Source organism: Coloeus monedula (genome assembly GCF_965178545.1).
Source record: "Coloeus monedula genome assembly, chromosome: 29".
In the NCBI taxonomy this organism is placed as follows: domain Eukaryota; kingdom Metazoa; phylum Chordata; class Aves; order Passeriformes; family Corvidae; genus Coloeus; species Coloeus monedula.
The window spans coordinates 3676537-3699995 of NC_138809.1; the positions used below are offsets into that span (position 1 = coordinate 3676537).

General features: G+C 51.5%; 1 protein-coding gene across 1 annotated transcript; it reads left to right on the forward strand.

The window, feature by feature from the left end:
• The first annotated feature begins 103 nt into the window (after window positions 1–103).
• PIP5K1A (phosphatidylinositol-4-phosphate 5-kinase type 1 alpha) lies at window positions 104–22737 on the forward strand. The gene is made up of 16 exons (XM_082298837.1): window positions 104–186; window positions 3889–3923; window positions 4508–4597; window positions 5472–5602; window positions 5759–5876; window positions 6729–6881; window positions 7661–7960; window positions 10070–10272; window positions 14053–14136; window positions 15429–15477; window positions 17859–17943; window positions 18475–18612; window positions 20832–20964; window positions 21708–21779; window positions 21996–22059; window positions 22601–22737. The coding sequence occupies exons 1-16, from the start codon at window positions 120–122 to the stop codon at window positions 22601–22603; spliced, it is 1725 nt and encodes a 574-aa protein (XP_082154963.1). The 5' UTR covers window positions 104–119; the 3' UTR covers window positions 22604–22737.
• Window positions 22738–23459: the final 722 nt, after the last annotated feature.

Sequence of the window (23459 nt, forward strand, 5' to 3'; positions counted from 1 at the left end):
AACGAGTGGGCGTGGCCTCGTCCGTGCCGGGGGCGTGGCCTGAGGGGGCGTGGCCTGGGGCGGGGGCGGGGCGGGCGGGGGCGGGCTGAGGGGGCGGGGGGCGCAGCGCACGCTCCAAGATGGCGGCGGCGGCGGCGGCGGGGCCCGAGTCCGGCGGCAGCAGCGGCAGCAGCGGCGGCCTCGGCGGTACCGGCCGGGAACGGGGCCGGGCGTGGGGCTGAGGGGCTCGGAGGGGGGCTCCGAGGGGGCTCCGAGGGGGGCGCGGCTGGAGGGGTGGGGAGGGAAGGGGGTGGGGGGTGGCTGAGGGGGTGAGGGGGGGCTCTGAGGGCGGGAGGGGAATGGGGGGATTTGGGGGGGTGTGAGGGGGCTCTGAGGGCGGGAGGGGAATGGGGGGATTTGGGGGGGTGTGAGGGGGCTCTGAGGGCGGGAGGGGACGGGGGGAATGGGGGGATTTTGGGGGGGGTTATGAGGGGTCTGGGGGCGGGAGGGCAATGGGGGTTTGGGGGGGTTATGAGGGGTCTGGGGGCGGGAGGGGCTGAGGGGAATGGGGGATTTTGGGGGGTTATGAGGGGTCTGGGGGCGGGAGGGGAATGGGGGATTTTGGGGGGTTATGAGGGGTCTGGGGGCGGGAGGGCAATGGGGGATTTTGGGGGGGTTGTGAGGGGACGGGGGCAGTGGGGGGATTTGGGGGTCTGAGGGGGCTCTGAGGGCGTGAGGAGATGAGGGGAGTGAGGGGGATTTTGGGGGGTTATGAGGGGTCTGGGGGCGGGAGGGGGATCTGAGGGTCTCAGGCCTCTGGGGTGAGGGGGTTTTAGGGGGTCTTTGGGGTTTTTTTGGGGGTGTAGAATTCTGGGGCTGAGAGGGCTTTTTTGGGAGGTTTTTGGGGCCTTTTGGGGGGGTGTAGGACTGTGGGGCTTATGAGGAGTTTTTTGGGGTTTTCAGGGGTTTTTGGGGGGGTCTGGGGGTGCAGAACTGTGGGGCTGAGGGGGATTTTTTGGGGTGTTTATAGGGATTTTTTTGGGGGGGTGCGTGTGGGAATCTCCTGGGGGGGATCTGGATCTCCCCGGGGGGGGTCGGGGGTGCCGTGGGTGGGCGTGGACCCGACTTTTCCATGGAACAAATCGAATTCCAAGCTGCCCTTTCCCTGTGGAAAACCTGGGAATGCACAGGGGGAGATTTGGGAGGGCTCGAAATGCCTCTCCCCCACTCCCCAAAAAAAAAAAAAAAAAAAAAGTGGGATCGGGGCGGGGAGGGAGAAGTTTTTTGGTGCCAGGGAAATTCGATTCCCGTTCCCGTGCGGTGACTCAGGGGGTGGGAGCGGCTCCCGGCTCCCAGAGCGGGATCCCGAAATCCCCCGAATCCCTTCCCGAGCCCGGGAATCCTGTGGGAGCAGCGACGTGAGCACGGGATTTGTTTGGATAAGCGGCGATGGCAGCCAGGGAAAGCGCTGGAAGTGCAGCCGGCGCTCTGGAAACCGGGAATTCGCGGGCTCGGAGGCTTTGTTTAGGGATAAAACAGGGAATTTTTGGCCTTTAAACCTGGGATTTTTCCTTTTCCCGGTTTTTCCTGGACTTGGCAGAATCCTGGGAGAGTCCAACCCCTTACCCTGCTTTTCCTACAAGCTCCAGATCGCCTTTTCCACCTTAAATTTGGGCTGTGGCTCCCTCAGATCAGTGAAAATTCCATATGGGAAGGAGTGGGGGTGTTCCCTGCTCCCCTGGAAGGATTTAGGGCCTGATCCCTGATTTTCTGCTTCCTTATCCCTGGGGTGTTTTGGGAATTTGGAGCCAGAAACCCCTGGAGAGCAGCGTGGGGGCTTGGGATAAATTCAACTTTCCTGTTTTTCTGGGACTCTTTCCCATTTTTCTGGGATTTTTCCCTCATTCTCTGGGGTTTTTTCCTGCTTTTCTGGGATTTTTCCTGTTTTTCCCGTTTGGGATTTGGAGTTTCTCCCGAGGAAGAACCAGATGGGATTTGAGGGAAAATCTCTCAACTCCCCAAATAAAATCCCTTTTCTCTTCCTGCTGGAATAATTCCTATTATTTTCTGGGAATAACAAGGGTGATACTGGAATAGGTGCTAGAAAAGTTGGGAATCCTGGTTTATTTTTGGGATAAAAAAGGTTTTATTTGGATTTAAGGGTTTGTTTTGCTTCTGGATAATCCTGGAATTCCCCCAAGCCCTTCCCTGGGGATTTTTGGGACACCCTGTGTTGTTTTCCCGAGGTTTCCCGCCCTAAATCCAGGGAAATTGGGTGGGTTTGGAGCCTTTCCCTGTTTTCCATAGGGGTTTTCCTCATTTTCCTGCTTCCCTCATGCCCAAAATTCCGGGATTTGAGTTGGGAATGCCGAGGCTGAGGGAATTCCTCCCAAAATCCCTCAAAAAAACCCAGGAGCTGGGAGCAAAATCCCAAATTTTGAGCCTTAAAAAGAGGTGGGAACAGCCAGGAATGTTTTCCCAAATTCCTGGAAATCGGGACAATCCCTGATCCCAATTTATCCAGCAGCATCTGAGAGGCTCAAAATAGTTCTGTCAAGTGACTCCAAACCCAGATTTGGGATACAATTCCCGTTTTTTTCCCTGGGAATCGCTGTGGGTTTTCCCAGTCAGGGGTGGTTTTCCCCCGGAAAAAATCCCTTCCCACGAAAAGACCCCAAAATTTCTTTGGGTTTTTTTTTTTGTTGTTTTGGCCTGGAGTTGAAAAATTCAGGTGGAAAAAACAAAACTGGGAGGAAATCCATGGAAAATTCTCTGGGAACGAGGGAAAATCGCGGGGGGTTGGGGATTTTTCAACCACCCCCAAACCCCATTTCCTGAATTTTCCCTGGAATTCCCTTCGGGAAGTGGAATCTGCTCCTCCCTCCCCCTTCTCCGCTGGCCTTGGTCCACTCAGGGTTGGAATTCTCCCTCTGCCATCCCTAAAAATCCTTTTTTTTTGGGATTAATCCCGGTGTTCTCCTCCCCGAGCTGCTTTTCCTGGGATTTGGGCTCCGTCCCAAGGCATTGGGCTGAATCCTTGCTCTTTTTTCCAGCAGTAATTAAACATTCCCTGAATCCCTGCGGATTCCCAGCGCTCCCAGGGACTGACCTGACCCAAATCCTCCCTTTTTTTGGGAAAGAATTGTTGCTATTCCCACAAAGCCGATCCCGATTTTCCTGCTCCATCGGAGTCATCCCAGCTGGAAAAGGGACTGGGAACCCCGTTTTTTTTTTTCTGGGAATCGAGGCTGGAAAAGGGATTTTTGGGGGATTTTTGGGGGGATTTGTATTCCCTGACTGCCATAAAAATGGAATTTTAAATCCATTTCCATGGAAAAATGGGCAGATTTGGGTTCCTGGAGCTGCTGGGAGCAGGGAGGGGCTGGAATTTTAAATTCTGGAAGTGTTTGGGTGGAAAATCCGGCTGTAAGATCCAGGAATTTCGGGTCCAGACCAGGATTAATTCCCAAATAATCCCTGTTACACCTCCAGGAGATGCTCCTGGAGCCTTTCCCAGTTTTCCCAGTGCTTCCAGGGGTTGGAATTGCCACCAAAAATCCCAGGAAGCGCTGCCGGATGCTCCGGGATTTGTGGGATATTTGTGAATTTTTGGGATATTCCTGTTCTTAAGGTGTTCAGGCAGCAGAAATTTGGGATATTTGGGATGCTCTGGAGAGGGAGCTCGAATTAAATCCATGGAATTTAGGGATGGAAAATCCAGCGGGGATGGGGCTGGAGCTGCCTCTGGATCCCTTGGATCTGGGTTTTTAGAGGATTCCTGGGGCTTGGAATTCCTGGAACCCTCCTGGGCTGGGAAAGGGCTGCGGCAGAGCTTTTCCAGGATCTTTTTTTGGAATTTTTTTTTGGGATTGATGCTCTCTGAGTGTGGATTTTCCTTTCTCTTGGCAGGATCCAACACCTTCAAAAAATCCCTGACTCCCGAGGTGAGTTCCAGGCTGGAAAAATCCCCAATTCCAGCTTTTCCTGCTCCTTTTCCAGCTTTTCCTGCTCCTTTTCCAAGCTGTAGTTGTTCCTTGGCTGGGAAGATCCCGAATTCCAGTTTTTTCTCCTCCTTTTCCAGAGTTTTGTGGTCCTTTTCCAAACCTGAGTTGTTCCCTGGCTGGGAAAATCCCAAATTCCAGCTTTTCCTGCTCCTTTTCCAGCTTTTCCTGCTCCTTTTCCAAGCCTGCCTTGACCCTGAGCAGCTTCCCCTGTGGGAATTCCGGGAATTCGCCCTTCCCAAGGGAATTCCTGCTCCAAACCCCAAATTTATCCTGGAAAACTCCATTTAACAACTCCTGCATGAATCCATGGATTCCTGGGCCGGGAACCACCGGATTGGGATTTGCAACCTTCCCAAAATTCCTCCTGAAACCTTGGAATTACTGTGGGGAAAATCCCAGCCCAGCTTTCCGTGGATTCCAGGAAAAAACCCCAAACTTTTCCAGGTGCTTTTGGGTGGGAAAAATCCTCGGAAAAATTGAATTGCCCCGTTTTTTTTGCTCTTCCCGTTTTCCCTTTTCCCAAGATGCCGGGAGGTTCTGGCCAGCCTGGATCCCAAACCATCCGGAAAGGCCACAGAGGAGTGGATTCCACTGGGGAAACCACCTACAAAAAGGTAAATTCCCGCTTTTCCACCCCTTTTCCCAAGGAATTCTGCCTGGGATCGCTGTGGGAAGGGGAGGGGATTCCCTGGAAATGAAGGGAAAAGGGAATCTTTCGGGGATTTTCGGCTGCTTTTCCAGAGCCTTTGGGAAGAGGATTTTTAAGCCCCGACTTCCCAGGTTTCTTGGGAACTTCCCAAGGGCACAGAAGTTCCTGTGAATCCCAAGGCATGGCTGGAGTTTGCTGGGCAAAGAGGGAATTATTTGGGAATTTGTAAATGTGGGGGTTTTTGGGGATTCTCCCCATTGAATTCCCACTGAATCCCATCCATTCCCATTGAATTCCAATTCCCACTGAATTTCTCCCATTCCCATTGAATTCCCATTTCCATTCCTGCTGCATTCCCATTCCCACTGAACTCCATCCATTCCCATTCCTGCTTTCCTGTGTAATTCCCACTGAATTCCCATTGAATTCCTGTTCCCATTCCCACTGAATTCCCAATGAATCCCTCCCATTCCCATTGAAATCCCATCGAATTCCCATTCCCATTGAACTCCTCCCGTTCCCTTTGAATCGCTCCCATTCCCACTGAACTCCAGCCCTTCCCACTCCCATTTCCTGCTGTAATTCCCATTCCCAGCCCTTCCCACTCCCATTTCCCGCTGTAATTCCCATTCCCAGCCCTTCCCGTTCCCATTTCCTGCTGTAATTCCCGTTCCCAGCCCTTCCCACTCCCATTTCCCGCTGTAATTCCCGTTCCCAGCCCTTCCCGTTCCCATTTCCTGCTGTAATTCCCGTTCCCAGCCCTTCCCACTCCCATTTCCCGCTGTAATTCCCGTTCCCACTCCCGTTTCCGGGTGTGATTCCCGTTCCTGCCGTTCCAGACGACCTCCTCGGCGCTGAAGGGCGCGATCCAGCTGGGAATCACGCACACCGTGGGCAGCCTGAGCACCAAGCCCGAGCGGGACGTGCTCATGCAGGACTTCTACGTGGTGGAGAGCATCTTCTTCCCGAGGTTTGCCATTCCTTTCTTCCCCCCCCTTTCTTCCCCCCCTTTCTGCTTTCCTCCCCATCCCTTCCCCTTCCTTTTCCCCCATTCCCTCCTCCCCCTGGGGCTGCTCCAGGTTGGATCCTTCTGGAAACCCCAATCCCGCTCCTCTGTGTCCCGCAGCGAGGGCAGCAACCTGACCCCCGCCCACCACTACAACGATTTCCGCTTCAAGACCTACGCGCCCGTGGCTTTCCGCTACTTCCGGGAGCTCTTCGGGATCCGCCCGGACGATTACCTGGTGAGTGGGAGCGCCAGCCTTCCCTGGCCTTCCTTCCTTCCATCCCCGGCCTTCCTTCCTTCCATCCCCGGCCTTCCTTCCTTCCATCCCCGGCCTTCCTTCCTTCCTTCCCCGGCCTTCCTTCCTTCCATCCCCGGCCTTCCTTCCTTCCTTCCCCGGCCTTCCTTCCTTCCATCCCCGGCCTTCCTTCCTTCCATCCCCGGCCTTCCTTCCTTCCTTCCCCGGCCTTCCTTCCCTTTGCCCTTCGCCCATCCCTTTTCCCATTTTTCCCTCCTTCCTTTCCCTCCTTCCTTTCCCTCCTTCCTTTCCCTCCTTCCTTTCCCTCCTTCCTTTCCCTCCTTCCTTTCCCTCCTTCCTTTCCCTCCTTCCTTTCCCTCCTTCCTTTCCCTCCTTCCTTTCCCTCCTTCCTTTCCCTCCTTCCTTTCCCTCCTTCCTTTCCCTCCTTCCTTTCCCTCCTTCCTTTCCCTCCTTCCTTTCCCTCCTTCCTTTCCCTCCTTCCTTTCCCTCCTTCCTTTCCCTCCTTCCTTTCCCTCCTTCCTTTCCCTCCTTCCCCCCCTTTTTTCTCCCCCCTTTTTCCCCCCTCTCCCCCCCCCTTTTTTCCTGTTTTTTTTTGTTCATTTTTTCCCCATTTCCTTTCTGTCTTCCCTTTTCCCTCCCTTTCCCACATTTCAGGATGCCTCTTCCCACTTTTCCTTCCCATTTTTCACCTTTCCCGTGAATATTTCTCCTCATGGTTCCACCCCACAAAATCCCGCTGCCCTTCCCCGCTCCCGCCGTTTTCCCCGCTAATTCTTAATGCGAACCAACATTCCCGATGAAATTCCAGCTGCTCTTCCCACTTTTCCCCCTCAGTATTCCCTGTGCAACGACCCCCTGATCGAGCTCTCCAACTCCGGCGCCAGCGGTTCCCTGTTCTACGTCTCCAGCGATGACGAGTTCATCATCAAAACCGTGCAGCACAAGGAGGCCGAGTTCCTGCAGAAGCTCCTGCCCGGCTATTACATGGTGAGCCCGGGATTCCGGGAATTCCCAGCCTTGGGAAGCGCCTGGAACGGGGGAAGGATGAAAAAGCCCCGTGCGAATCCCCGAAAATCTGTGGAGTCATCGGGATCATGGCCAGGGCGGCTCCCCCTGTGCCAGGGGGATCCAACTGGGTCCTCCCAGGGATGGGGAATCCGTGGAATGACCTGGGCCAGGGAAGGATTTATCCCTGAAATCCAATCTGAGCCAGCTCATGGAATCCTGGAATGGTTTGGGGTGGAAAATCCTTCAGGATTATCCCGTTCCCACTGTCCCAGGGGGCTCCTGGGCCCTCCCAGGGATGGGGAATCTGTGGAACCACCTGGGCCAGGGAAGGATTTATCCCTGAAATCCAATCTGAGCCAGCTCATGGAATCCTGGAATCCCTTCCCTGTGCCCTTTCCCCCGAGTTCGCCCCATTCCCAATCCCAAACAATTGGATGGATTTTCGTGGCATTCCCATGTTTTATCCCTGATTTTGACCCATTCTTAACCCCATTTCCACATAAAAGCCCCCCAGTCCAAAACAACCAGCGGGATTTTGGTGCTATTCCTGCCTTTTATCCCAGATTTTGACCCATTCCCGACGCCAAAATCCCAAAACCCCAAAACCCAGAGAGATTTTGACGTTATTCCCACGTTCCATCCCTGATTTTCACCCATCCCCACCCCAAAACTCGATTAAAAAACCCTCAAAAAACCCATAGAAAACCCCCAAACCCACAGGAATCCTAACCCTATTCCCACATTTTCCCCCGCTGCAGAACCTGAACCAAAACCCCCGGACCCTCCTTCCCAAATTTTACGGGCTCTACTGCGTCCAGGCCGGGGGCAAGAACATCCGGATCGTGGTGATGAACAACCTCCTGCCCCGCTCCGTGCGGATGCACCTCAAGTACGACCTCAAGGGCTCCACCTACAAACGCCGGGCGTCCCAAAAAGAGCGGGAAAAGGTTTTCCCCACCTTCAAGGACTTGGATTTCATGCAGGATATTCCCGACGGCCTTTTCCTGGACTCGGATATGTACAACGCTCTCTGTAAGACGCTGCAGAGGGATTGTTTGGTGAGTTTTTCCCCGGGGGTTTTTTTTTTTTTTTTTGTGGGAAGATTTGGGGGTGTTGTGCCATTTTTCCTGATTTTTTTCGTGGTTTTTTTGTGGGAGAAGTGGGGGTGTTCCACTCTTTTTCCTGATTTTTTCGTGGTTTTTTTTTTGGAAAAATTGTTGGTGTTTTGCCCTTTTTCCTGATTTTTGTAGGTTTTTTGTGGGAAAAGTGGGGGTGTTCCACTCTTTTTCCTGATTTTTGTAGGAATTTTGTGGAAAAAGTGGGGGTGTTCCACTCTTCTTCCTGATTTTTGTAGGCTTTTTGTGGAAAAAGTGGGGGTGTTCCACTCTTTTTCCTGATTTTTTTAGTGTTTTTTGTGGAAAAATTGTTGGTGTTTTGCCCTTTTTCCTGATTTTTGTAGGTTTTTTGTGGGAAAAGTGGGGGTGTTCCACTCTTTTTCCTGATTTTTGTAGGTTTTTTTGTGGGAAAAGTGGGGGTCTTCCGCTCTTTTTCCTGATTTTTGGGGTTTTTTTGTGGAAAAAGTGGGGGTGTTCCACTCTTCTTCCTGATTTTTTTTTAGGGCTTTTTTTGGTGGAAAAGTGGGGGTGTTCCACTCTTTTTCCTGATTTTTTTTGTGTTTTTTGTGGAAAAATTGTTGGTGTTTTGCCCTTTTTCCTGATTTTTGGGGTTTTTTGTGGGAAAAGTGGGGGTCTTCCGCTCTTTTTCCTGATTTTTGTAGGAATTTTGTGGAAAAAGTGGGGGTGTTCCACTCTTTTTCCTGATTTTTTTGTGTTTTTTGTGGAAAAATTGTTGGTGTTTTGCCCTTTTTCCTGATTTTTGGGGTTTTTTGTGGGAAAAGTGGGGGTGTTCCACTCTTTTTTTCAGGATTTTTGGGGTTTTTTTGTGGGAAAGGTGGGGGTGTTCCACTCTTCTTCCTGATCTTTTCGTGTTTTTTGTGGAAAAATTGTTGGTGTTTTGCCCTTTTTCCTGATTTTGGGGTTTTTTTTGTGGAAGAACTGGGGGTATTCTGCCCTTTTTCTTGACTTTTTTTCAGGGTTTTCCTGGGAAAAATTGTTGGTGTTTTGCCCTTTTTCCTGATTTTTGGGGTTTTTTTGTGGGAAAAGTGGGGGTGTTCCACTCTTTTTCCTGATTTTGGGGTTTTTTTTGTGGAAAAAGTGGGGATGTTCCACTCTTCTTCCTGATTTTTTTAGGGGTTTTTTTTTGTGGAAAAGTGGGGGTGTTCTACTCTTCTTCCTGATTTTTTGGGGTTTTTTTTTTGTGGAAAAAGTGGGGGTGTTCCACTCTTTTTCCTGATGTTTTCAGATTTTTTCTGGAAGAACTGGGGGTATTCTGCCCTTTTTCTTGACTTTTTTTCAGGGTTTTTTTTGTGGAAAAATTGTCGGTGTTCTGCCCTTTTTCCTTTCTTTTCATGGAAAAATGGTGGATGTTCCAGTCTTTTTCCTGATTCTTTTAGGGGGCTTTTTGTGAGAAAATGGTGGGTGTTCTGCCCTTTTTCCCGATTTTTTTGTGGGAAAATTGTAGGTGTTCTGCCCTTTTTCCTGGTTTTTTGTGAAAAGATACTGAAGGTTCTGCCCCTTTTCCTGATTCTTGGGGTTTTTTTGTGGAAAAACGGTGGGTGTTTGACCCTTGGGAGCGGTTGAGTTGGAAAACTTGGGAATTTTGAGGTGTTTTGGGTGAGGACAGGAGCTGGATCCCAGATTTTTTCAGTATTTTTAGGAGTAAACCCCCAGAGGTGGAGGAAGGATCCTCTCAACTCTGGAGCAGAGCAAAATCCAGGGAATTCTGGGCTGAATCCAGCTCAGCTTGGGTCAGAATTGGTCAAAATCCTCTCCTTGGGTTTAAAACCGTGTAACGTTCCTTGGAAAACGCTGCCGAGGGATTGTGCGGTGACTTTCCCCAGCCCTTTTTGGGGGGATTATTGTGGAAAAACGCTTCCTTGGCAGCCGTGGAGTTGGAAAAGCTGGGAATTCCGGGCCGTTCCGTGCCAAAAGCAGGAGGCACATCCCATTTCCTGAGCGTTTCCAGCAGCTCCCCCCTTGGCAAACCCAACTCCCCTGTGCAAACCCGCCCTCGCCGCGGCCAAATTCCCACCTCTGTGCCCGTCCCAGGTTCTCCAGAGCTTCAAGATCATGGATTACAGCCTGCTGGTGGCCATCCACAACCTGGACCAGGCGCAGCGGGAGCGCGCGGCCGGCACCGGCGGCTGGGACGGCCGGGGGCGGCCGGCGGCACAGAGAGCGCTCTACTCCACAGCCATGGAGTCCATCCAGGGAGAGGCCCGCCGCGGCGGCACCATCGAGACCGACGACCAGTGAGAGACTGGGAGGCACTGGGAGGCACTGGGAGGCACTGGGGTTGAGGATTTCTGGGTTTGGGAACTCCACAGCTGTGGAATCCATCGAGACCAACGACCAGTGAGATCCTGGGATTTACTGGGAGTCACTGGGGTTGAGGATTTCTGGGACTGGGATCGGGGTTTGGGAGCTCCACAGCCGTGGAATCCATTAAGACCGATGCCCAGTGAGATCCTGGGCCTTACTGGGAGTCACTGGGGTTGAGGATTTCTGGGTTTGGGAACTCCACGGCCATGGAATCCATCGAGACCAACGACCAGTGAGATCCTGGGAGGCACTGGGAGGCACTGGGAGTCACTGGGGTTGAGGATTTCTGGGATTGGGAGCTCCACAGCTGTGGAATCCATTAAGACCGATGCCCAATGAGATCCTGGGATTTACTGGGAGTCACTGGGGTTGAGGATTTCTGGGACTGGGATCGGGGTTTGGGAGCTCCACAGCCGTGGAATCCATCGAGACCGATGACCAGTGAGATCCTGGGAGTCACTGGGGTTGAGGATTTCTGGGTTTGGGAGCTCCACAGCTGTGGAATCCATCGAGACCAACGACCAGTGAGATCCTGGGAGTCACTGGGAGTCACTGGGAGTCACTGGGGTTGAGGATTTCTGGGATTGGGAACTCCACGGCCATGGAATCCATCGAGACCAATGACCAGTGAGATCCTGGGCCTTACTGGGATCACTGGGGTTGAGGATTTCTGGGACTGGGATCGGGGTTTGGGAACTCCATAGCCATGGAATCCATCGAGACCAACGACCAGTGAGATCCTGGGGCTTACTGGGCCGTACTGGGAGGCACTGGGAGTCACTGGGGTTGGGGATTTCTGGGATTGGGAGCTCCACAGCCGTGGAATCCATTAAGACCGATGCCCAGTGAGATCCTGGGATTTACTGGGAGTCACTGGGGTTGAGGATTTCTGGGACTGGGATCGGGGTTTGGGAGCTCCACAGCCGTGGAATCCATCGAGACCAACGACCAGTGAGATCCTGGGAGTCACTGGGAGTCACTGGGAGTCACTGGGGTTGAGGATTTCTGGGTTTGGGAACTCCACAGCCGTGGAATCCATTAAGACCGATGACCAGTGAGATCCTGGGGCTTACTGGGCCTTACTGGGAGGCACTGGGAGTCACTGGGGTTGAGGATTTCTGGGATTGGGAGCTCCACAGCCGTGGAATCCATTAAGACCGATGACCAGTGAGATCCTGGGGCTTACTGGGCCTTACTGGGAGTCACTGGGAGTCACTGGGGTTGAGGATTTCTGGGTTTGGGAGCTCCACAGCTGTGGAATCCATCGAGACCAACGACCAGTGAGATCCTGGGAGGCACTGGGAGTCACTGGGGTTGAGGATTTCTGGGTTTGGGAACTCCACAGCCGTGGAATCCATTAAGACCGATGACCAGTGAGATCCTGGGGCTTACTGGGCCTTACTGGGAGGCACTGGGAGTCACTGGGGTTGAGGATTTCTGGGATTGGGAACTCCACGGCCATGGAATCCATCGAGACCAATGACCAGTGAGATCCTGGGCCTTACTGGGATCACTGGGGTTGAGGATTTCTGGGACTGGGATCGGGGTTTGGGAACTCCATAGCCATGGAATCCATCGAGACCAACGACCAGTGAGATCCTGGGATTTACTGGGAGTCACTGGGGTTGAGGATTTCTGGGACTGGGATCGGGGTTTGGGAACTCCATAGCCGTGGAATCCATCGAGACCAACGACCAGTGAGATCCTGGGGCTTACTGGGCCGTACTGGGAGGCACTGGGAGTCACTGGGGTTGGGGATTTCTGGGATTGGGAGCTCCACAGCCGTGGAATCCATTAAGACCGATGCCCAGTGAGATCCTGGGATTTACTGGGAGTCACTGGGGTTGAGGATTTCTGGGACTGGGATCGGGGTTTGGGAGCTCCACAGCCGTGGAATCCATCGAGACCGATGCCCAGTGAGATCCTGGGAGTCACTGGGGTTGAGGATTTCTGGGTTTGGGAGCTCCACAGCCATGGAATCCATCGAGACCGATGCCCAGTGAGATCCTGGGGCTTACTGGGCCTTACTGGGAGGCACTGGGAGTCACTGGGGTTGAGGATTTCTGGGATTGGGGTCGGGGTTTGGGAGCTCCACAGCTGTGGAATCCATCGAGACCAATGCCCAGTGAGATCCTGGGGCTTACTGGGATCACTGGGAGTCACTGGGGTTGAGGGTTTCTGGGATTGGGAACTCCACAGCCATGGAATCCATCGAGACCAATGACCAGTGAGATCCTGGGGCTTACTGGAATCACTGGGAGTCACTGGGGTTGAGGATTTCTGGGTTTGGGAACTCCACAGCCATGGAATCCATCGAGACCGATGCCCAGTGAGATCCTGGGGTTTACTGGGAGTCACTGGGGTTGAGGATTTCTGGGTTTGGGAACTCCACAGCTGTGGAATCCATTAAGACCGATGCCCAGTGAGATCCTGGGCCTTACTGGGGTCACTGGGAGTCACTGGGGTTGGGGATTTCTGGGACTGGGAGCTCCACAGCCATGGAATCCATCGAGACCGATGACCAGTGAGATCCTGGGCCTTACTGGAATCACTGGGAATCACTGGGAGTCACTGGGGTTGAGGATTTCTGGGTTTGGGAGCTCCACAGCCATGGAATCCATCGAGACCAATGACCAGTGAGATCCTGGGGCTGACTGGGAGTTACTGGGAGTCACTGGGAGTCACTGGGAGTCACTGGGGTTGAGGATTTCTGGGATTGGGAGCTCCACAGCCGTGGAATCCATTAAGACCGATGACCAGTGAGATCCTGGGGCTTACTGGGCCTTACTGGGAGTCACTGGGAGTCACTGGGGTTGAGGATTTCTGGGATTGGGAGCTCCACGGCCATGGAATCCATCGAGACCAATGACCAGTGAGATCCTGGGGCTGACTGGGAGTCACTGGGAGTCACTGGGAGTCACTGGGGTTGAGGATTTCTGGGACTGGGATCGGGGTTTGGGAGCTCCACAGCCGTGGAATCCATCGAGACCGATGACCAGTGAGATCCTGGGATTTACTGGGATCACTGGGGTTGAGGATTTCTGGGATTGGGGTCGGGGTTTGGGAGCTCCATAGCCATGGAATCCATCGAGACCGATGCCCAGTGAGATCCTGGGATTTACTGGGAGTCACTGGGGTTGAGGATTTCTGGGACTGGGATCGGGGTTTGGGAACTCCACAGCCGTGGAATCCATTAAGACCGATGCCCAGTGAGATCCTGGGCCTTACTGGGAGTCACTGGGGTTGAGGATTTCTGGGTTTGGGAGCTCCACAGCCATGGAATCCATTGAGACCAACGACCAGTGAGATCCTGGGGCTTACTGGGATCACTGGGAATCACTGGGAGTCACTGGGGTTGAGGATTTCTGGGTTTGGGAGCTCCACAGCCATGGAATCCATTGAGACCGATGCCCAGTGGGATACTGGGGTTTACTGGGATTCCTGGGAAGCTGGAAGGGCTTTGCCGGCCCTGGGAAGGGTCCTGGTGTTCATCCCGATTTTTTTTTTAAGGTTCCTTTCCCTCCCAAACCTTTCCAGGATTCCCTGGGCGGGGTCAGGTGGGGTTTTAGGGGGAAATGCGGGGCCCTGGCCAGGCTGTTCCGTGGATTCCCCGGAGCCCCTCGGGACACTGGGAGCTGCTCCCTGCCCTGGATGGGATCCTGTGGATCCTTTCCCTTTTCCCACTCCCTTTTCCCACTCCCTTTTCCCAGGATGGGCGGGATTCCCGCCAGGAATTCCCGAGGGGAGCGGCTGCTGCTCTACATCGGCATCATCGACGTCCTGCAGTCCTACAGGTCATTAATTGCTTGTTAATTAACCCGTTCCTTCCCCGATCCCTCCTTTCCTGAGCCTTTGGATCCCCCCTGCATCCGCAATTTCCACCATTGGCTTCTCCCGGGGGTTTTTTTTTGGGATTGACTCCCAAAAATCCACCTAAGAAACCTTTTCTTCTTTTTCTTTTATTGATAATTTTTATATTCCTTTTAAAAGTCGTTTGATTGAATTATTTCATTAATTATTTTGATAAATTATTTTATTTCATTAATTATTTTGATTAATTATTTTATTTGATTAATTATTTTCTTTCATTAATTAACTTCATTCCTTGTTTTATTTATTCCAGTATCTTATTTATCCAGTTCTTTGATTTATGGAATTATTTGTTTGCTGATTTTTTTTCTAAATTGCTGTTTTATTTTTTAACTCTTTCATTTACTTGTTTATTTTTTAATTTCATTTCTTTCATTATATTCATTTGATTCATTTATTTATCCAATTTTTTTTTATTAGTTCATTTATTTAATTAAGTCTTTCTTTATATAATTATTTACTTAACCAATTCCTTTATTTCATTATTATTACATCAGTATCATTGTTATTCATCATTATTTCCCATTATTTCATTCTTTTCTTTCATTAATTTCATTTATTTCGTTATTTCATTTATTTCATTCTTTATTTTGTTTATTTCATTCTTTTCTTTATTTCATTCTTTTATTTATTTACTTATTTATTTGGTTCTTTTATTTCATCCTTTTATTTATTTAATTCCTTTTATGAATTTAATTGTTATTAATTTGTCATTTATTTTATTTATTTCATCCTCTTATTTATTTATTTTATTCTTTGTTTGATTTCGTAATTTTATTTATTTTCTTTATTTAATATTTTTTGGTTTTTTATTTATTTTATTGTATTTATTTATTTATTTCATCCTTTTATGGATCTAATCCTTTCCTTTAATTATTTAATGAGTTCTTCTAACGACTCCGTTAATTACGCCCTGATTTCATTTCTCTCCTTTCCTCAATTCCCTCATTTCCTGAACACTCCCATGGATTCCACGATTTTCTCCCGATTTTCCGGCATTTTGGGGCTCAACCCCTTGGATTTTCCCAGATTTCCTTCCCATTCCCAGAAAACGTTGGGAATTGAACACAGTGAAACCTTTGGAAGTCTCGAATCGGGGAAAAAAAAAAAAAAAAATCGGGGAAAAACGGGAGAAGGGGAAAAAATCCAAAGGCTGGGAATTCCCTGGGAATTCCCTGGAATTCCCTGGAATTCCCCCTGTGCTCCCTCCCTGCAGGTTGGTGAAGAAGCTGGAGCACTCCTGGAAGGCCCTGGTGCACGACGGGGTGAGTGAGGATGGGCATTGCCATGGCAACGGCATCTCCTGTGGAAAACCGGGGTTTCCTTAGAGGCAAAAGGGAGCTTCTAAAGGGGAAAAGGGACTGCTTTTAGGCAAAATGCTCTTCTTTAAGGAAAAACTGCCCATTTTTGTGGAAAACCCTCGAGTTTTAAGGTTTTCTCCTGAATTCCCAGGATTTCTATCCAAGATCCCTCCCAAAACTGCCGTTCTCATCGATTTTCCCCTGAATTCCTGGGATTTCTACCCAAATTCCCAGGATTTCTACCCAGATTCCTGGGATTCCTCCCCAAAAAAACGCTTTTCCCATCGATTTTCCCCTGAATCCCTGGGATTTCTGCCCAAATTCCTGGGATTCCTCCCCCAAAAAATGCTTTTCCCATTGATTTTCCCCTGAATTCCTGGGATTTCTGCCCAAATTCCTGGGATTTCTACCCTAATTCCTGGGATTCCTCCCAAAAAAAAACCACTTTTCCCATTGATTTTCCCCTGAATTCCTGGGATTTCTACCCAAATTCCCAGGATTTCTACCCAAATTCCTGGGATTCCTCCCAAAAAAACCCCACTTTTCCCATCAATTTTCCCCTGAATTCCTGGGATTTCTACCCAAATTCCTGGGATTCCTCCCCAAGAAAACGCTTTTCCCATCAATTTTCCCCTGAATTCCCAGGATTTCTACCCAAATTCCCAGGATTTCTACCCAGATTCCTGGGATTCCTCCCCAAAAACGCTTTTCCCATCGATTTTCCCCTGAATTCCCAGGATTTCTACCCAAATTCCCAGGATTTCTACCCAAATTCCTGGGATTCCTCCCCAAAAAATGCTTTTCCCATCGATTTTCCCCTGAATTCCCGGGAATTCTACCCAAATTCCCAGGATTTCTATCCAAGATCCCTCCCAAAACTGCCGTTCTCATCGATTTTCCCCTGAATTCCCGGGATTTCTACCCAAATTCCCAGGATTTCTGCCCAAATTCCTGGGATTTCTCCCCAAAAAAACGCTTTCCCCATCGATTTTCCCCTGAATCCCTGGGATTTCTGCCCAAATTCCTGGGATTCCTCCCCCAAAAAATGCTTTTCCCATCAATTTTCCCCTGAATTCCCAGGATTTCTACCCAAATTCCTGGGATTCCTCCCCAAAAAAACGCTTTCCCCATCGATTTTCCCCTGAATTCCTGGGATTTCTACCCAAATTCCCAGGATTTCTACCCTAATTCCTGGGATTCCTCCCAAAAAAAACCACTTTTCCCATCGATTTTCCCCTGAATTCCCAGGATTTCTACCCAAATTCCCAGGATTTCTACCCAGATTCCCGGGATTCCTCCCCAAAAACGCTTTTCCCATCGATTTTCCCCTGAATTCCTGGGATTTCTACCCAAATTCCCAGGATTTCTACCCAGATTCCTGGGATTCCTCCCCAAAAACGCTTTTCCCATCGATTTTCCCCTGAATTCCCAGGATTTCTACCCAAATTCCTGGGATTCCTCCCCAAAAACTGCCATTCCCATCGATTTTCCCCTGAATTCCTGGGATTTCTACCCAAATTCCTGGGATTTCTACCCAAATTCCTGGGATTCCTCCCCAAGAAAATGCTTTTCCCATTGATTTTCCCCTGAATTCCCGGGATTTCTACCCAAATTCCTGGGATTCCTCCCCAAAAAATGCTTTTCCCATCGATTTTCCCCTGAATTCCTGGGAATTCTACCCAAATTCCCAGGATTTCTACCCAGATTCCTGGGATTCCTCCCAAAAAATGCTTTTCCCATCGATTTTCCCCTGAATTCCTGGGATTTCTACCCAAATTCCTGGGATTCCTCCCCAAAAAATGCTTTTCCCATTGATTTTCCCCTGAATTTCTGGGATTTCTACCCAAATTCCCAGCATTTCTACCCAAATTCCTGGGATTCCTCCCCAAAAACGCTTTTCCCATCGATTTTCCCCTGAATTCCTGGGATTTCTACCCAAATTCCTGGGATTCCTCCCCAAAAAACCGCTTTCCCCATCGATTTTCCCCTGAATTCCTGGGATTTCTCCTCAAATTCCTGGGATTCCTCCCAAAAAAAAACGCTTTCCCCATCGATTTTCCCCTGAATTCGTGGGAATTCTACCCAAATTCCCGGGATTTCTACCCAGATTCCTGGGATTCCTCCCCAAAAACGCTTTTCCCATCGATTTTCCCCTGAATTCCTGGGATTTCTACCCAAATTCCTGGGATTCCTCCCCAAAAAAATGCTTTCCCCATCGATTTTCCCCTGAATCCCCGGCGTTTCCACCCGAATTCCCGGGATTCCTCCTCAAACCCCTCTCATTCCCTCGTCCCCGGCCGGAATTCCCGGGATTTTGGGGCTGAATCCCGTTTTTCCCGTGCCAGGACACGGTGTCCGTGCACCGGCCCAGCTTCTACGCCGAGCGCTTCCAGCGCTTCATGTGCCACACGGTTTTCCGCAGGATCCCACGTGAGTGCCCCTGCCCATCCCAAATCCCCTCCCTGATCCCACATTCCTCCAGCACCCCCCGAGGAATTCCCGCATCTCGGCCCCGCTCCTGATTTTCCCCCTTTTTCCAGCTTTTTCCCTGCTTTTTTCAGCTCGGTTTTGCTGCTTTTTCCGTTAAAAACAAAAAAAAAAGCTGGAAAAGTGGGGGTTTTATGGATTTTTTTTTCCCCTCTTTTCCCTGCTTTTCCCAGCCCTCTCTTCCTCGTCTTTCCCTAAAAACCCCCTGGAAAAGCTGGAAAAGTGGGGGTTTTATGGATTTTTTTTTTCCCCTCTTTTCCCTGCTTTTCCCAGCCCTCTCTTCCTCGTCTTTCCCTAAAAACCCCCTGGAAAAGCTGGAAAAGTGGGGGGTTTTTTTCCCTGGAAAAGGCTTTTTTTAAGGATTTTTCCCCCCCTTTTCCTCCTTCTCCCCCTCTTCCTTCCCTCAGACCCCCCGGAAAATCCCGGAAAATCCCAGAAAATCCCGTTTCTCATGGAATTCTCCCCTTTTCCCAGTGAAACCCTCCCCTTCCAAGAAGAGCCGGAGCGGCCCCACCGTTCCCAGGAGGAGCTGCCAGGGGGGGATCCCATCCCAAATCCCGGGATCCGGGGACGCCAAAGCCCAGCTGACCACGGAGGCGGACGTGGAGCAAGGTGGGTTCCAGGGAATCTTTACCCCCCCAAAATCCCCATTTTTATCCCCCAAAATTCCCCATTTTTATCCCCCAAATTCCCCATTTTTATCCCCCCAAAATCCCCATTTTTATCTCAAAAATTCCCCATTTTTATCCCCCCAAAATTCCCCATTTTTATCCCCCCAAAATTCCCCATTTTTATCCCCCCAAAATTCCCCATTTTTATCCCCCCAAAATTCCCCATTTTTATCCCCCAAATTCCCCATTTTTATCCCAAAAATTCCCCATTTTTACCCCCCAAAAATTCCCCATTTTTATCCCCCCAAAATCCCCATTTTTATCCCAAAAATTCCCCATTTTTATCCCCCCAAAATTCCCCATTTTTATCCCCCCAAAATTCCCCATTTTTATCCCCCCAAATCCCCATTTTTATCCCCCCAAAATCCCCATTTTTATCCCAAAAATTCCCCATTTTCATCCCCGAGCTGCTCCTGGTGTGGGAATGATCCCGATCCTGAACTTCCAGAGGTTCCTGGGTTATTTCCAGGGGCTCCAGCCCTGATCCCAAATCCCTGGTTTGGTCCTGACCCCATTCCTGATCCCAGTCCTGTTCCCAGGTTCCCAGACCCCGTTCCTGACCCCAATCCCATTCCTGATCCCATTCCCAGGTTCCCAGACCCCATTCCCAGGTTCCCATTCCCAGACCCCATTCCCAGGTTCCCATTCCCAGACCCCATTCCCAGGTTCCCATTCCCAGGTTCCCATTCCCGTTCCCATTCCCGTTCCCATTCCCGTTCCCATTCCCAGGTTCCCATTCCTGTTCCCATTCCCATTCCCAGACCCCATTCCCAGGTTCCCATTCCCAGGTTCCCATTCCCAGGTTCCCATTCCTGTTCCCAGACCCCATTCCCAGGTTCCCATTCCCGTTCCCATTCCCAGGTTCCCAGACCCCATTCCCAGGTTCCCATTCCCGTTCCCAGACCCCATTCCCAGGTTCCTGTTCCCAGGTTCCCGTTCCCATTCCCAGGTTCCCATTCCTGTTCCCATTCCCATTCCTAGGTTCCCGTTCCCATTCCCAGGTTCCCATTCCCAGGTTCCCATTCCCAGACCCCATTCCCAGGTTCCCATTCCCAGGTTCCCATTCCCATTCCCAGGTTCCCAGGTTCCCGTTCCCAGGTTCCCATTCCCAGGTTCCCATTCCCAGGTTCCCATTCCTGTTCCCATTCCCAGGTTCCCAGGTTCCCATTCCTGTTCCCAGACCCCATTCCCAGGTTCCCATTCCCAGGTTCCCATTCCCAGGTTCCCATTCCCGTTCCCATTCCCATTCCCAGGTTCCCATTCCTGTTCCCAGGTTCCCATTCCTGTTCCCATTCCCAGGTTCCCATTCCTGTTCCCAGGTTCCCATTCCCATTCCCAGGTTCCCATTCCCAGGTTCCCATTCCTGTTCCCGTTCCCATTCCCAGGTTCCCATTCCCAGGTTCCCATTCCTGTTCCCGTTCCCATTCCCAGGTTCCCATTCCCATTCCCAGGTTCCCATTCCTGTTCCCATTCCCATTCCCAGACCCCATTCCCAGGTTCCCATTCCCAGGTTCCCATTCCCAGGTTCCCATTCCTGTTCCCAGACCCCATTCCCAGGTTCCCATTCCCGTTCCCATTCCCAGGTTCCCAGACCCCATTCCCAGGTTCCCATTCCCGTTCCCAGACCCCATTCCCAGGTTCCTGTTCCCAGGTTCCCGTTCCCATTCCCAGGTTCCCATTCCTGTTCCCATTCCCATTCCTAGGTTCCCGTTCCCATTCCCAGGTTCCCATTCCCAGGTTCCCATTCCCATTCCCAGGTTCCCAGGTTCCCGTTCCCAGGTTCCCAGGTTCCCGTTCCCAGGTTCCCATTCCCATTCCCAGGTTCCCATTCCCAGGTTCCCATTCCCAGGTTCCCATTCCTGTTCCCATTCCCAGGTTCCCAGGTTCCCATTCCTGTTCCCAGACCCCATTCCCAGGTTCCCATTCCCAGGTTCCCATTCCCAGGTTCCCATTCCCGTTCCCATTCCCATTCCCAGGTTCCCATTCCTGTTCCCAGGTTCCCATTCCTGTTCCCATTCCCAGGTTCCCATTCCTGTTCCCAGGTTCCCATTCCCATTCCCAGGTTCCCATTCCCAGGTTCCCATTCCTGTTCCCGTTCCCATTCCCAGGTTCCCATTCCCATTCCCAGGTTCCCATTCCTGTTCCCGTTCCCATTCCCAGGTTCCCGGCCGGACCTGCTCCCGCGGCCGCTCCCCGGCTCCGGGGCCGATCCCGGCAGTGACTCGGTGGCCACGTCCCTGTCCCTGTCCAGCCCCTCCCTCGGCAGCGCCGGCGCCGGGTCCCCCCCCAGCAGGTAAAGCTGGGAATTCCGGGAGCCATCCCGGCGGGATGGGGCGGGATCAGGGGCCTGGGATCATTCCCGAGGGTTTTGGGGTCGTTCCCGAGGGTTTTGGGATCATTCTCGAGGGTTTTTGGGGTTGTTCCCGAGGGTTTTGGGGTCGTTCCCGAGGGTTTTGGGATCATTCCCGAGGGTTTTGGGGTCGTTCCCGAGGGTTTTGGGATCATTCCCGAGGGTTTTGGGGTCATTCTCGAGGATTTTTGGGGTCATTCTCGAGGATTTTTGGGGTCATTCTCGAGGGTTTTTGGGGTCGTTCCCGAGGGTTTTGGGGTCGTTCCTGAGGGTTTTTGGGGTCATTCTCGAGGGTTTTGGGGTCGTTCCCGAGGGTTTTGGGGTCATTCCCGAGGGTTTTGGGGTCATAAACTGCAGGAGAAGGTTTAACTGGGATGGACCCCTCTGGAAAACCTGGAAACTTCTGGGTGGGATTGGAAACGTTGGGAATTCTCCCGACCCGTTCCAGACGTGCTCCAGGAAGGTTTGGTTGGGTTAAAACCTCTGGGAAACCTCTGGAAACTTGGGAACGAGTTGGGAGATGTCCTGATGGACTCCTGGAATTCCCTGCTCCTTCCCAAGCTCCAGGAGGGGATTTAAGCGGAATGAACCCTCTGGAAAAGCGGGAATCCTCCCTGTGGTTGGGATCCCCACCCGGGGCCGCTCCCGGCATTCCCGATTTTCCGGCTGATCCCGGATTCCCGCAGGTCCGTGGGGGTCGAGGTTCACACGGCCGAGGGCTCCAGGCCCGGAGCAGCTCCCGGAGTTTCCCTGCCCAGGTGAGGGAGGATCCAGCCTTTTGCATGGAATGTTCTCTGGGAAATCCCGGGATTTGGCCGCTTTTGGGGTCGGTTCCTTCCCAAGCATTCGGAGATTTTGGGATTTCCTGGGAATTCCGGGCTGGGAAGAGCAGGAGATCGGAATTTGCGGCTGGGATTTCTTGGATTGCTTCCCAAGGATTCCCCAAATTCCCGGTTTTCCCGTTGTGTTTCCAGCGGATCTCCCGGCCCTTCCCTGCCCCTGGAGCTGGAGGAGCTGCAGGAGACCGAGATCAGCTTTGTGAGTGTTTTCCAAGGAAAAACCGGGAATTCCGAGGGATTTGGGAGGGACTGGGGGGGGTTTGGATCCCGGGTTTTGCCGGGAATGCGGATCCCGGGATGTGGGAGTGGGGTGGGATCGGCTCCTCCCTCCTTCCCAAAGCTCAGCCGGGAACATTCCAGGGTCCTGGGGAGCCCCAAATCCCTGGAACTGCAGGAAAAGGAGAAAAATCCCTCATTCCCAAGGGTCTGGAATATCCCACATCCCATCCCGAGCATTCCCAGACTCTCCCGTTTCAATCCCAATGGATTCAACTGCCCCCAAATCCCTGGAATTGGCGGAAAAGGGGGAAAACCCCTCATTCCCAAGGCCTGCAACGAGCCGGGAATGTCCCAAATCCCATCCCGAGCATTCCCAGCTTTTCCATCTTCAATCCCAGCGGGATTTGGGATAATCCTGGGCTCCCCCTCCTCTCCCAGGGGGGAAAGTTTCGGGAAAGGCCCCAAATATTCCATAGGGCAATTCCCAACTTTCCCCTCATTCCCTGTTTCTCTCTTCCCAGTGAAGCGGTGCCGACGGCTCCCGGATGGAATCCCAAAAATCCCTCGAATTCCCACTTTTCCACCAATCCTGGGAGCTGGAAGACCGGGAATCCCCTTGGAAAACCGGGAATGGCACCCGGGAAAAACATCGGGATTCCCCTGGAATTCTCGGAGCCGCCGCTTTCCTTGGAAAAGCGAGGAAGAGGAGCTGCTCCAGCTAAGGGATGAAACCCTTGGGAAGAGGGAGCTGAAACTTCCCAGGAATTCCTGAATTTTGGGATAAAAGGGGGGTGAATTCCTGGAAAATTCCCAGCGGGAATCGGAGCCACGCGGGAATTGGTTTGGGGTTTTTTTTTTTTGGTATTTTTATCCCGATTTTTTTGGAAGTTCCTTTGGATCCGATCCCAGTTTTTAGTCCTGCAGGAATTCTTGGGATTATTAATTATTAATTATTTTTTATTGAGAAATCGGGATTTGTTCCGGCTTTTCCAAGGAAAAATCCCAGGGAAAACAGGGAAAAAGAGGAGCAGAAATCATGGAAAAGCTCCTGGCTCCTTTTCCCAGCAGGATTTTTGGGAAGCTTTTCCCACAATCAGGGAAGAATTTGGGGGATTCTTCGGGGAGTTTTTGGGATCTTCAGAAGCCGAGCCCTTCCTGGGATTTGCAGCTCCGTTTTTTTAAGGATTTCCCTCAAAAATCCCGGATCAAATCCCAGTTTTCCGAGGCCCAAATCCCATTTTTTAGAGCTTGGCGCTGAGATTCCCACAAAATCCCCGCCTCCCACAAAACTCCAGCTGCGTTCGGAGCAGATTTTGGGATGGGGAAAAAAGCTGGAATGAGGAATTTTCCACCTGGATCCATCCCAAATCCCAAAATCCC

What these genes read in the sequence shown, in the direction of transcription:
- PIP5K1A (XM_082298837.1), top strand. Translation starts at nt 120, where the DNA reads ATGGCGGCGGCGGCGGCGGCGGGGCCCGAGTCCGGCGGCAGCAGCGGC. An exon ending in AAAAATCCCTGACTCCCGAG is followed by an intron (nt 3,924 to 4,507) that starts GTGAGTTCCAGG and finishes CCTTTTCCCAAG; the next exon opens with ATGCCGGGAGGTTCTGGCCA. An exon ending in GAGAGCATCTTCTTCCCGAG is followed by an intron (nt 5,603 to 5,758) that starts GTTTGCCATTCC and finishes TGTGTCCCGCAG; the next exon opens with CGAGGGCAGCAACCTGACCC.